The sequence below is a fragment of the Ptychodera flava genome, unplaced genomic scaffold, assembly GCF_041260155.1.
Source record: "Ptychodera flava strain L36383 unplaced genomic scaffold, AS_Pfla_20210202 Scaffold_31__1_contigs__length_3010019_pilon, whole genome shotgun sequence".
NCBI classification, from domain to species: domain Eukaryota; kingdom Metazoa; phylum Hemichordata; class Enteropneusta; family Ptychoderidae; genus Ptychodera; species Ptychodera flava.
In genome coordinates, this window is record NW_027248353.1 from 1,165,328 (window position 1) to 1,180,457 (window position 15,130).

Below are 15,130 nucleotides of genomic sequence, written 5' to 3' on the forward strand. Positions count from 1 at the left end.
GGAGGGACGATAATACAATTCTAGCCTAAAGGGGTATTATCGACCTATTCATTAATACTGCACATAATTCAGTTTCTAGTGTTACTTGGGGTTTAACGTTTTCTTTCGGATAGAAGCTTAATAAATGAAAATTGTGCGGGTCTAATTTCTAGGCGACTGATGCCGTATGTTGTGGGTTCGAACCCTATTGAAAACTAGCCGTATTTTCTACCCTGGGTTGGTAACTCTGCTGGTGGACAGAATTGTCCCCGGGGTTATCGTTCGCCCAGTTAAAGCGATGAATTCGTTTCTTCGCTACGATAAAATTTGTATGTGCGATGTGTGATAGTGAGCATGCGTGCGTGAGTGCTTCACGAACTCTACAACGTGTGGAGAGGTCTCAGTCAGAAAATTCTACACATGTCTCCAACGTAATTTCGTGAGCCTGTATCATTACATTATGGTCATTTCAATGACTGGTCTATCTGCAAACAAGTATCAGACCTATAGAAATAGAATGGAGATGATTGACCCTGTCATTTTAGAAGACATGTATATGACCTCATGTGCAACTTACGGATCTAGAATGAGACATGGGGGACGCACGTCAGGTGTACCACTAACGACTGGTACCAATGGTTAATCATTGCCTTATACCGCCGGAAATGTTACAGCTCATTGTACTGAAGTGTGGTGTCCCATCGGTAAAATTGTCTTAATATTCCATTCAGGCCGAAAAGTATGAAATGTAACTCGTTATCATAGCATAAATTCTGAATTTTATTCAGAAACTGACTCTTAATAAAAGACAACTCATATCTTATGTATTGAAAGCACTGAAATATAAGAGTCAAACCGTTGGATTTTGTCTGAATCAGTGACCCTTAAACGTTTTCACCGTTACAATGCTGAACACATAGCGTTTGTTTACATCTACTCGCTGAAGTGTTTTCTTTCATTGCGTCTGTGCATGTTTTAAACACAAGACGTCTAGTTTAATCGGTCGGTGCCGGGATATCAGACTCCATATTCAATAATGTGTACCATGCTCATAACATTTCAACAGCAAGTAATAAGATTGGTGAAAGGCTAAGGCCAGGTGAATCTCATGCTTTCCCATTTTTGATGGGGCTATATGTGAAGAATTCATAGCTTGCCTGTGACATTTAAGATAGCTGTTGCTGTGGCTTGATTAGATACCTGTGAATATTGTCTAAACCTTGAACAGTTTTCCATGCAAACCATCACCTGTATGGTACTAGACCCATATGTTAATAGACGTGAATGTGAAAAAAAATCACAGCTAGCGGATGTCGTAAAGTACAAAGCAAGTAGCTGCAGTAATTGTGAACACCAGCTTGACTGAAATTGAATACTGTTAATGTTATTCGCTTCACAACTTTCGCTTATAGGGGGGAGTTCTGGACTTTCAATCAAATACTGTCGGGGTTTTTCTTTAGTCCTTGTCCGGTTAGATGTAATACATCACGTTGCCAAAATAACGACGCAGCAGTTGTAAACAGATCTTATCAAAATGATCAATAACAATGCGGCTTATTCTTTGACCTTAGATCTTGCGATACACATTCAAAAATTATATTACGTACACATATGTTACATCCACAGAGTTTGATTTTAACGGATTCTCCACCAAGTTCAGATATCCTTTCATGTCTTTTTTCATTGCAATAAATGATGAAAAATTCTGACGCAGGCAAATCGTTCAAATCAAGCGGCCTGCCTGAGTCAAATGCATTGTGGGGTTAAAGGTATCTAAAACTTCTGTTTTGACAGCTTCTTCATTGAATATTGTATCAATATTCGCACCTACAGAAGCTCAAAATGCAAACTTTTTCTAAGTACTGTGACGTAGCCATTCGATATGACTTGAATTTATGACAATAACTGTGACCTATAGTAACCCTTTCTCCACGTGGTGCATCGTGAGAACGATTCCCTGTTTATTTTCGTGATCTTTTGATGTAACCGTTCATCCGTCTTTAGTGAACGTATTGTTTTGACAACTGCTTAAAGCCCCAACTCCCGTATAAAAGCGCGAGAACTACGAGAGTGGTCATAATGGTGGGATATTCAAACGTACTCGGTACGCTCCGGACGTCGTCAATAAAAACCGTTAATTTACAAATCTACCGATTAATTTTTTTCTTGGAAATTGAGGGATATGTGTATAAGTATTTGAAGCACAATATACTTGGTTTCTGACGAAATTAAATTTAAAATGACGTCTGGAACCAGGAAAAGGGTAAAATATTTGCCGGTATATCGCCGGTATAACGTTCGATGTTCAATTTGAATCTGCATGATTGACATGATATGCAAATTGCAAATGAGTCATGAGCGATACGTTGTTTACTTTTTACGTACGTAGCGTTGATTGTTCAACGCGGGGGAAAAAACACCAAATACTCGGAGCGTACCGAAAGATACAAACGCACACACATGTGTATAATAAATACATGCAAACACATTTGATTCGGTAGTTCTCTTTTCGGAAAATTTGTTGGTCCTGAAAAGGACCGTTTTCATTTATGTTGGCCTACCTGAGCCGTACATTTTACAGACAGGAAGGCCTATACTGTCATGAGTCAACGTACTGTTGTAAGCGCAATCATCGCAATGCGATATGCGTAACTATCGCTTACGCTTAGCTGTTTCCAAAAGTGATATACATTTTCTTTCCCGATCTAAAGCCGTGCATGCCTATGTAACACAAAACAAGTAGCCTCCAGAATCCAATATGCTGACAAAACCGGGATTTTTTTGACGCCTGTTATCGCCTTCGGCATATTCGGTCGTCACTGCTGGGTCACTTATGCTGATCAGACGTCGAGTTGACAAACGTCGCCGGCGGCAGCTGAGGTCACCGTACCAATCAGTCCCATAAGTTGCACTCAAATGTCCGCGCTCGATCCCCATCACAGCTAGCTCCAATTCATTCCTGGCAAAGAAAATTCCCGAGGCTACCTCTAGTGCTCATCAGTGACCGCTATCTCATAAAGCCAGTCTGGTTGACATAGTGTGATTAGCAGTCTGACTCTGACTACCACGCGTTTGTAATGAACTAGTATCGCGACTGCGTGGAGAGTGTAGAAGTGCAAGTTCACTCGATTTTGGCGGGATCGTTCAAAGTAGCGAAATACTAGAACTCACCATTTATATAAGGAGGGATGGACATTGAAATGAATACTCCGAGAAATCATGCGATCACTTTATTCTCATTTTATTTTAGGTGATTAAATATTAACAGGTTTGATTTCTAAAATAAGTATTTTTCAGAAGCTTTTTGAAATAATCATAAGACAACAAATCGACACCACATTTCATTTCGGTCACCATAAAACGTGTAATCGAAGCCGGGGGAATAGTCGTCGGTACCCTCCCATCCGCGACAGCGCCGAGTTCATGAGACAACGAAATTTTGAAAAGGAAACTACAACTACCATCCAAGAACCGTGGAAAACTACGTTTTATAATGGAGACAGCCCTGCCTCGCTAAACTAAGGTCGAATAAGGAAAGGATTGTTTGTAAGACAAAAGCTCTACAAAATTTCAATTGGTAGACGACTCAGCCGTTGAGCATTGTGGTAAATGTCCAACGTCGTCCATTGAAATAACCACACTCGGTAAATTTGGACATCTAGTAGGCGAATTTGCTGTTCTTTTAGAACTGTTTTGATTTTTTCCGTTCTTTCCTGAAATGCGGCATTTCTAGGACGGCGTTTGGACAAAACGGTGCTTCATTATCAAGGCAAATATGACTCTGCAATCAAGACTCCCTGCAAGAGTGATGTACACTATGACGAGCCGAGGAAAACTCCGATAATAGATCCCGTGGCAGAAAAACTACTCGTTGGATTTCTGCATCGTTTACCCGTATACAAAGATGCGGATAGCTATTGCCACTGTCATGATATGCATTATGTTGAATCATTCAAAAACGCGCTGAATACAATGACAAACGCTTCGTTTTCGGACGAGAAACGTATACCATGACGCATGAGAACTAAGGAGTGTCGATCGATCGCCTGGCAACGTCATCACGGTTTGTACAAATCCGAGGCGACGCCGCGCCGAACCTCTGCTCCAGTAAGACTTCGAAAAAGTCTATGTTCAAGACAAACCTATGGGGGAAATGAGTGGATGTATCGTATGGAAAGTAAACCGTAAAATTGGGTGAAAATAGTATACGTAAAGTCACCGTGCAGTCAATGTTTACATTATGTGGCGTGCACGTTCTATTTTTGGAGGTGTTCAACCAGCTGTTTTAATTTGCTACTTTTTGTTCACAAAGAACCATATTAGTTATGTTTGCTCCGCCCATTTTTATCGATTTTTCTCGGTAGGGCCCTACCGAGAGTTACCGGTTTAAGTCCTTAGCATTGACCGGACACTTAAGGAAGACCTCCTGCGTTATGTTGACAGATGTTGCACGTATGCCGACTGCCGTTAGTTAATTCTTTGGATAATGATAGACGAATACCAAAGTCATGACAAAGCCAGATATTTACCCAATATAAACTCTGTATTTTAGTGTGTTAAAGTACTGAACCTGTTGCGACGCTCGAGACGACACTGACCGTGACTGACGCCTATTATTAGACTAGTGTGAGACATAGAAGTTTTACCGTGTAACTTTATGTTACTCAGCTGAATAAAGTGCTACGACTTAGAGTATATTTGTGTACCCGTTGCCGTGTCTACTGCCTGACGCTCTCTGCCACAGAGTGTACGTACACCGATAATAGCTATATCACAACCACGCTACGTGACAGTACACTTAAATTGTAGGCTACCATTAATTTACGTCATTGTTGTGCCATGTTTTCTGGCGTAGTTCTCGTTCCTTGGCTCAAGTAACGATCGCACATACTTTTTAAACCACATTTGTAAGCAAATAGAGATTGTGTGTGTTTGGTGATTATCATTACATGAAACAGGCAAAAATAACTTTATTCAGTGTTTGATTTCCAATCGATCATGATAAATCTATAAAAACGAACTAAAGGAGATCAAATTTCATACTTTACCTTCGATCTTGACATTGGTGCCAGTGACACTTGGGCAATGTGTTCAATCTTCCCCTGCATTCCGCTACATGCGTAACACACAATTATCCTGTGGAATTTTAATGTGAATTGAAAGTAATTTGATCACAATATGAATACTTGCAACACATTACAACATGCTTAATAAGTAGTAAAAAAATAACATCTATCATCCAAAAATGCGTGTAATGCTATCTTGTTTCAATGTGTGTAATAGGCTTGGGTTTAACATTGGGAGATCGCGATCAGAGGCAACAACTAATACTGATACATACACTTTTATCAGAAGATTAGTTCGTCTTGTAGTGGACGTTGTTGCGGGATGTTGATAGAGAAACGTTTTTATAGCTCCGAAAAACATAATGTCATGCGGTATGAGACGAAAGGAAATGCTACACTTTCTTTCCAATTCACAGCATGATTTTGTTCTTATTGGTGAGGAAAGTTTAACGAAAGAAACTATTGAGAAACTTGAACCTTTTAAGACATTTAATAAATATGACCTGTGATGGGTCTGTTCAATGTGGTGTAATCGAGGTAAAATGCGGTTTTTATGGGACTAGTCAGTGACTTCTTTGATTCAGTTGTTTGTTGATTGTTTTGAATGTTACTGATTGTTTGTTGATTGTCAGTTGATTGTTTTGATTGTTTCTATTAATGCTTTATTCACGACTCATGGTCTATATTTTAAGAAACCAGGAACTTAAAAGGCGTTTCTCATTTTTGCTTACCTTATTTGTAGGAGGAATGTAGTGTATTGTACCATCTGATTGAATATTTCGCAATAGAGTATTTTTATGCAAGTCGTCGTCATAATAGTATGATCAAAATATGAAACTGAATCATTTTGTAACTCAAGAAAAAAAATAGTTCTGGACAAAAGTAAACACCTTTTCAACTTGCACGCGACTTTCACGTTAATTTCAATAAGTAGTTTTCAATTATTAACATATCAAATTTGTTAAAATTCTGTGGTCATGCATGAATTATTTTAGTGTGCAAAAGCACCCTACAAAAGCCTCTGTAATATAATGCTGCAACGAAATTATGTGGCTATGCATGGTCAAATTTGTACGAACAAAATCTTGCGTGTTAGTCACTTTCAAATGACTAACATTTAGCATTCTCAAGGCCATTATTTTGAACCTGTTCAACATTTGACTTGACTCTAATTTCCATTTCCGGTATTTATGTTGCGGCGTTTCTGCAGTGTACCCTAACCCCAATTCTTGGTCAGCCCGCTCCTTCATAGCATGGCATCGCTACGTTTGTGCAAATCAACTTTTGCATTAAATGTGTGCATACTATCGTTATATATGTATTTATGTTGAACTAATAGCTTTTATCAACTTATTTGCTGTAGACCGTGGTTACTGGTAAATTACATTAAAGCAAAACTGAGTTGGTGGTAATCTTGGCACAGAGATGTCTTCAAAGGAAAGTAGTTTTCGAGGTACAAGGTTAGTACATCGTTGTGGTCACTTGTTTCAACATGGTATTCACAACTTCTCTTCTTTATTGCGCGTTTGGTGTTTCGTACGTTGTTGTCTCGCCTTTTACCTTTTTGGATAGCCTTGTTTGTTCCAGTCACGAAGGATTGGCACCGCTGAAAACGCGTGTTAATGAGTATATACAAAAGCGAAGCGAGACCTTTAACCTACCAAATTTCTCCCCGTTCAGTTATCAGCTATCATTTGAAAGACGTATCTCATGGAAAAATGATATCAATCTTCTTCATATGTGCTGCATAGTGACAGTATAACATTTTATTGTTGCAATGTGTTTCATATTACAGTGACAAAGAACGTCCGGCTGCATTGGTCGTCTGCTCGTACCTAGGCTGGCCAATCACGGGTGGAGTGGCCGCTGCTGTTCGTCAACTCATTTATTATTTGCATGCGATAGGGTTGACAATCTTTTGCACTGCCTTCAAAGTAAATGATGAAGAGCAGAACGAATTTCTCAAATCTGGCATCAATCTCGTTTATCCAAATCCCCGCGTTTATATCGCCAAGATAAGCAAGAAATTACCTGGCTTCAGGATCATAGGACATTCTTTCCTGACATCAGCAAATTAGAGTCAGTTAAAATGGTCTGCAGTTTTAGTATGGTGACATCAATACCAGCTTTCACTATAAGAGAGAATGTCTTCCCTGGCGCTTCATTTTACGTTGTAAACCGTATAAACTTGACACCCCTTTGAGCATTCTCGGTTACGATGAATATCGATACAAAATTTGGAAACAGTATGCAATAGAAAGTAGCAAGGATGCAAAAGCTGTATTTTCGATTGGTTCGGAAATATTTGATCACTTTGATGACTACTATCAACGTGTTGATGAGGTGATAAATCACTTTTCTTTAATGCTTACGCCGGATGACATCTTTTCGATCTTAACGCTCCACTAAAATTCCGACCAGTGGCAAATTTCAGATTTTGATGTTCGTTGACGAAGTTGATATTGAAGAGTTGTCGAGCGAATCTGAATTAGCACAAGTTATGAATCACGTGGCTGAATCTTTTCATAGGGTTAAAAAAGAACCTCCAAAGTGGGCCATTGTTTCAATACCGAAAGGTCGCGAGGATGATTTAAAAAGTAAATTAAATCCAAATCTCATCCCTATCTTAAAATTGAATGTAAGTCATTCGAAGTTTCCGAAGCTATAAACCTGCTACAGGAATCACATTTACTTATTGTGCCTCCATCTTCCATCAACTCGGTCAAATTGTCGCTCTCTGCAATTGCAATCGGAATACCACTTCTGGTACCACAATATTCGTCTAGTCAAAAGGCAATCGACGAGTATTTGCCTGATTTAGACGCATACGAAAGCGCTGTTGATATGAAAGTGACGACAACGAACTTTTGAGTAAAATAAACGGGGCTATTACAAATACTCTCGGTACACTGCGAAGGCTGTGGCATTAAGGAAAATGCTGAAGGTAAAGGCTAAGAAACTATCAGACGATGTGAAAAAGATGTTGATTAATTTCATAAATCAGCATGAAGATTTCAACCTTGCCAACACAGGGGAAGAAGCACCTGAGAGACCAGGTAGGCATCTTTTGAAGATCCACAACGACCTTCTCACTTCAGTAGCGATATCAAATTTTCTAATCACATGTGTGATGTCCACTTTATGATACACATATTTGCACTGCCATTTCCCTGAACTATTATAGAAGGGCATCCTAATATTCTTTGTGCCATAGGTATATGTACCTACTTCCTTGCTACACTCCAGTTTGGCTGTCGTGTTGTATAAATACAACGGAGCTTTAGTTAAATAATATTCCATTGTCACCTTTCCCTATTCCTCGACCTATGCACATTCCTATTCTGAAAATGCGTTCTTAGTGTTTTGCGACATATTCCTCATAACAGAGAGTAATGCATACTGTTTTACATTTGTTAGGTCTAAGACAGCACCTTGTTGACGAAATGTAAATTTAGCCATTACAATACTGTTTTCTTTTAAACTTGCTAACGCTGCTAATAGTATCCTTTTCTCTGTGTGTATTTCAAAATCAACATGTAAAGAAACTGTTACCCCACATTGTTGCACAAGAACGCACAAGAATTGCTGAGGTCGAACCACACTTGACAAGCGAAAAACTGTTTTTGGTCTCCAAAGTTGTCAGTTCCGTGCTGTAATGTGGACTTTGGAGAGTTTTAAGAAATGTATGCCATGATTTTTGTGCTTTAATGTCTATGAATGAATGAATGAATGAATGAATGAATGAATGAATGAATGAATGAATGAATGAATGAATGAATGAATGAATGAAAATGCCAGTTTTCCGTTCTTTTGTGCTTCATTAGGTCGACGAAATTTACGGTCACGCTAATTGTAAATCCACAAATGTTTACACAGAGGCAATATTTTGACTGCGACTATAACACTATTTAGTTATTAAGCACCAAACACATCATATTTTGCTCAAAAATCGCTTTTTTTGCAAATATTTATTCAATTTTAATTAATTTGTTAACCCAAAATTAAAATATTGGTTGGATTCACCTTGGCGCTTGTCAAGCAGTCGAAAGTTGCGTGATAAAGGAGTGTTAATGTATGCAAATGTATGCAAATCACCCGATTTCCTGGCTTCTTTTTCCTCCCGATTTCAAGATTTCGAAAGAATTTAACTCCACTCTGGCTGGTCAAATTTTCTGAAATTTTCACATTCAATTCTTTAAATGCTATATAACAAAACAAGTATTTTGTTTGGCAATAAAGTTCTTACATTTTTAATAAGAGGCATTTTAATTTTGCTTATCATGATTTCAATCGATTTTTTTAAGTGTCAGTCTTTAAACCCTAACATTTTAGGATGAGGATAGATAATCCCAAATAAAATAGCCGTTTTTTGCTACATATATACTCTTCTTTCACGTGAAATATTACATTTCAGAAAATAGTGTCAAGTTTTTGACTTAAATTAATTTTTATCATTAATACCAAAATTGAGGGTTTTTACCCCAAATATACACCCACTTCATCCTTTGAGTAAACTACTGCTACCATACTAAACTTTAGAGTCTCTGCTTTTTGAAAATATATAGTATGAGGGGTTTTCCTTGTCATCTTTGATGAGAAATATTGCTTTGAAAACAACTCTGTTGGCAACATGCAGTTCCACCTTAAAGCTAAACTTTGCGTTCGTCGCCATTGTTTTTAACAAAGTTCTGTTAACATGTTGTCACTCTTAATTAGCAGTTTTACAAGCTTGCATTCGACTTCAAACCACCCTGTCGAAGAAAATACAATACGATACAGATAATGGGGCTAATGTACGTAAATATTTCCCTTGAAAATTTAACGGGTTATGAAGTCGGCATTCGTGTTTTTCCACGAGTTTAAGTTGGAATTCCTGTTTTTACACGCGTTTAAATGGTTCCTTTTTAATTGTACTACATATTGTCAGACAAATGTAAACACGGTGAAGTGCCAAGTAGAAGTCACCAAAACCATACCTATGACACGGAGTCTGAGGAAAAATCAGATATTTACACGTACTTAGCGATATTATAAGAAGTACGACAGACGCACCATCAGGTTTCATCATAAGGGTTATTGTGTGTGTACATTAATTGAACACATGGATTGGCAGAATGTTTATTTCTATTTTACTGTACATTCACAGGTCCTAAGTTGCCTGGAGAGCGCTCAAATGAATCAAGTGTTAATCCTTTTCCTGACGAATCGCAAAGTGATTCAGAAGCCAAGAGACCGGGGCTTGGAGCTGGTATGTACAATCACAATTGTGTTATAATTATATGAATGACAGCTCTCGATCCGACCAAGCGGCGTTGCCATGCTTTGCAATTCCTTCACTTAAGACTAAATTCGTAAGTTTGCCATCGTTTGTTGCTTTCAAGAGTTACAAGTATGCAGCAAATTGCTTCGTGCAACTGAGTAATTAATATTTGGATCGAAGGGTCGAATGGACTAAATGCGTTGTGTACCAGCAACGTTTTTTGTAGTTCGGATATCGAAATGCAAGATGGAAATTATAATGACTCTCACCATATCATTCAACTCGCATGTTTAGAAATCTATAAAATCAGAAGATCTCCAAGGTTGACTGTTAAACATTTGGACATTAACCCTTTCACTAGGCTAGACACATTATCTAGATAAGGTTACCTTAATTTCCATTGATAAACACAGCTTTAATTGCTCAACATGTCTACAGGTCAAATGTCTCCTGGAGATGATAAATCCAGATGCCAATCAAAACTTGATAAAGAAGAAACAGGGACAAAAAAGCTTAAGCTGAAAAACGGTCAGTACACCTTATATCTTTTGTGAAAAATATTTTGAAAGAACTTGCTAAACGTCTTTGTATGGAAATCAATGGAAAATGAACGCGCAACTATTCTCAACTCGACACCCCCCCCCTCCCATGTGTAGAACATAAAACATAAACCTTGTTTTTTGGCATTTATTGAATGTAATCCCGTGTTCTTAAGACATGTGTCTGAAACGAGTTCCGAAAGTTCTAATGTTCATTCTCACTCGTTCTTGAACCGAAGGCAACACGTTATTGCTGACATAGGGAAAATAAATGATGTCAGTTTTACGGATTCTTTACAAGACAGACTTCTAGCAATAGGGTCTTTATATTTATTTAATTGAAGATTTAGAGTATAGCCCAATGTGTCTTATTTTAGGCGATGGTTCACAGAAAGACAACCAGGGGACTGGTTCAAGTACAAATAACGGCAGTGATGGTGATGGTAATGGAAACCATTCCAATCCTGATGACACAAATCAGCATCAAATACACAAGGTAGATATCAATAGTAACTGTGATTTGACTCTACTCCAGATCCACCAGTGTATTTCAGGATATTAGTTCGTCTCTCACCTGTATCTCTTGATGTGCAAGGAATACAGCTCAAGACAATGCTATTGTACAAACTAACTTGGTCAAATCGCAGACGAAGAAATAGTTGTTTCAGCCCGAAGTCAACTATTCAAGTACTTATAATTCATTTCATCCATGAATATTGCTGTTACCATTTTTGACACTACAGTAGATTGATTATTGGTTAAAATGTCAGTTTATAGTTTAGTTTGGAAAGTAATCAAACTTGTACTATCGTTGTTACTACTAAATAATTTTAATATGCGATTTTGTCGGCTGTCTCTGCCGATGATGGCATTTCTGTCGACACTGCTGTAAAGTGCAAATACTCATCGTGCCGTCTAATTGTTTTCATTGCAAAATACATATTCATGAATTTTGGCAGGTAACATGCGTGTTCGATTGTGTGTCAGTGGTGGTGTGCCGGAGAACAACAGATCAATGATGGACATAGAGGATGATCTATTTAGACATGCAAGCACCCAGACAAATGCTGAGGATTATATGGATAGAGTTACCGGGATCCATCCCGACCTTTCCGAAGAAGGCATTGAAAACGGGAGTCTGAACTTCATCATTCGATGTGGTTCTTCAGATGCAGCTGACGCCTTGTGGAATACCTACAGCAGTGGACGGTTAGATAGAATGGCGGATGAAACTTTTCTATCCATACCTATTCTGGATGATATTGGTGCCAGGATGCTGTCTTTGGAAACATTTGTAGATTATCAGGAATATTTAAAGTGTAAGGAAGAGATCACACGCAGAGGTATGTGACCGTGAATTGCATTCATGTCTTGTAAATTTTACATTTTCAATTTAATGCACATATCCTCAGGTTGACTACCTTTGCCAAATACCAACTTTGAATTCGCTGGAAAAGTTTCAAATATGCAAATCAAAGAACCCAAATGAAAGAAAAGGTTTAATTTGATCATTGTCATTATATCTTCACGGATCACTCATAGAATTGTTATAGGTTCTCCTATGCTTACAAATTCTTTTATTAGATATAAGCAGTCGCGTATCTTCAGAAGGTGCCAAATCACTGGAAGATTTGTGTGACGTTGAGCTGGTAAGCATAATGAATATGGAAGCTGAGACGCAGAAGAAAGAGCAAAACATCAGTATCCAATTGAAGCAGATCGAAGTGAAGACAGAGACCAAGGACAAGCTACAGTCGACAGTCTTCAGTGAGAGTCAAACCTTCAGTGAAAGTGAGAAATCCTGTATGGATGAGTGGGTGACGCTGAAAAGCAGAATGCAACAATCTTCTGACAATTTGATCCTCAAAGCAGACGGGGAAAAGTTGAAACAACAAAACAAGATGCTGGGCTACGATGTGTCATCGATGAAATATATCACCAAAGGAAAGGTTGAAGAACTTGAGAAGATGAGATTATCTCACGACCGGATAATGAAAGGTTAGTGTATAATCATGTTAGAAGGAGGCGTATATTTCTAGATAGTATACTCATATATTTTTTCAGTACTGTCTTCACAATACATCAGGGATTATCTGAGGTAACCTCGTACTCATCCTATCAATTGTATCTTGAATGAAGAAACTCATTCTGATGTAAGAATTACAAAAGCTACAAGTGTTTTACATGGCATTAATTGTGCAGATTTTACCAAAACCGTCCCTACTACTTTTAAGGCGATACCGAAGGATTCAAGTATGTGGGCAATTGTTGCTAAGGAAAATTTGTTAAATCCACAAAAATATGACTTTTTTGTGTATTTATTGCAAGATGCAAAAATGGCACCAAATTCGAGCATACGCATGTTTGTTAGTCATGAAACGCGTGACGTCATAGATATGCAGATTAGCACAGCATATTTTTGAAAATATTTGGCTCTCTAAATTTGCTCAAAATCTCCTGAAATTTTACGTTGTGATACTTGACTATTTTGATCCTATTCTCGCCATATCACAAAAAAATATTGAGAATTTTCTAAAACGTTTAGCCTTATCATAGAGAAAGATAGATAGAGTGGCAACGGGTATTGTTAAGGCGTGAAGCGGTTACGTAACCCATCCATGTTCGCCTCGCCTCAGGTAGCTTCGCCTCCTTTTCCGAAGAGTGCCGACCATGAATCCTTCGGTAATTTTCGGATTTTCGCCAATTGTTAAGCGAAAGTATGTTCGGCAAAGTTTGTGTTGTTGTTGTCGTGTGGTGCTGAGCAGACTTGACGTGCTGGCGAAAATGGGAGTGTTTTGAGCTCAGGAAAATGAGTTTTACCGTTTTAAAAAATTCCTCTCATATTTTATGAATATATAATAAGTGTATTTGAACCAAATTTGAAAGTCTTTTATCGATACTGTCTGGTTTTACTCAATGGTTTACGGTCAGTCATACCGTCTTTTACACGTGCGTCAAGGAAGGACATGTTTATGAAACTGCTGGCGTGTTATGTTTTGATTGGCGTGAAGCAGTGTTTCTGGCCTGAGAGCTAACAAAGTAACTATGGTTGCTACGCGACTGGCAGTACGATGCCATCTCGTCGTATTTTTCGCATAATCTCGTGTAATTATCAACCACAAACAAAGCCTCCAAAAAGTTTAATACCTTTGAAGCTCATTTTAATATGAAAAGCCAATAGTCTACCGAGACGACCATGGAACAAAAGGCATGCAAGTGTTGCCACTCTGTCTATATGTTTCTCTGTGGCCTTATGTACCTTGGAGGTTTCTATAATTTTGCCGAAATTCATTTCAACAGATGAAAAATTTGGCTGACTTTAAAGCTTTTACACATTTTCACAATATCAGAAGAAGATAGTGCCTAGAAAACTATATAAACGGTAACGATTTTCACTTGCAATAGCGCGCATTTGGAACACTGCCAGCCTTATCAATCGCGCGCGCGTTGAATCCTTCGGTATCACCAAAAATGTCTTACTGTTTTCAACAAAATGACCACCGCTTTTTTATGTTGGGTAGCAACTGAGTGCAACACATTTTGATTTATCTAATCAATGTTCATTTATTATTGTAAAGTAGTATAACCACAGGCGCCAGAGTCATCGCCAAGTTCACGGTTAAATCACATTTACACTCAAGAAGTGGAAATCACAAAGTCAGGTCATCATGTTGGTAGAATGAATGGAAGGGACAAATAAGGCGAGAGTGATACATACTTGGCCCTCTAGATCATGTTTCAAGTTGCTGACCCCTTGGCTCAGTCACCCACTAATAATCCCAAAGTGCATCATGTCGAATATATATATACACGCAGTATCTCGTATCAAACAAAATTCATGAAAAATAGCCGACCTTGTCCCTTTAATAAATATCTAGAAAAATCCCACAATGTATACATTTCATTACGGTTTGAACAAATCAGACCTAAGTCACCTTTTGCAACCTGCACACCAAATTTGAAACCAATCGATAAACTGTTTTGCGAGAGATGATTTTTTGACAACGCAGGAAAACTGCCCCAAAATACAAATTCCAGCATGATTTGAATAAGCGTTATTGATGTCCATCAATAATGGCGCGCATTTGGAATTATAATAACTTTCTTGGAGCGATACTTCCCACCATAGACGTAAATGATCGAAGTGAGTAACACTTCCTGGCTGAAACCGAGGCAATCTGGAAGCAATACCCGCCAGAGGGCCTACTGACCACAGTCACTTATGATTCCATACACAATGGCCGCTGTGTGATCATCGTTATGCATATCTGTATACCACACAGCGG

General features: G+C 38.3%; 1 protein-coding gene and 1 long non-coding RNA gene across 2 annotated transcripts; both read left to right on the forward strand.

Annotated features, from left to right (window-relative positions):
• Window positions 1-10,212: 10,212 nt before the first annotated feature.
• On the forward strand, window positions 10,213-11,284 carry LOC139127408 (uncharacterized). The gene is made up of 3 exons (XR_011550998.1): window positions 10,213-10,293; window positions 10,744-10,833; window positions 11,222-11,284. It is a non-coding gene; the product is annotated as an uncharacterized lncRNA (long non-coding RNA).
• A 523-nt stretch (window positions 11,285-11,807) lies between these two features.
• Window positions 11,808-12,847, forward strand: LOC139127347 (uncharacterized). Its single transcript, XM_070693263.1, has 2 exons — window positions 11,808-12,187; window positions 12,429-12,847. The coding sequence occupies exons 1-2, from the start codon at window positions 11,809-11,811 to the stop codon at window positions 12,845-12,847; spliced, it is 798 nt and encodes a 265-aa protein (XP_070549364.1). The 5' UTR covers window position 11,808.
• The last annotated feature ends 2,283 nt before the right edge of the window (window positions 12,848-15,130 follow it).

What these genes read in the sequence shown, in the direction of transcription:
- LOC139127347 (XM_070693263.1), top strand. Translation starts at nt 11,809, where the DNA reads ATGCGTGTTCGATTGTGTGTCAGTGGTGGTGTGCCGGAGAACAACAGA. An exon ending in GGAAGAGATCACACGCAGAG is followed by an intron (nt 12,188 to 12,428) that starts GTATGTGACCGT and finishes TTCTTTTATTAG; the next exon opens with ATATAAGCAGTCGCGTATCT.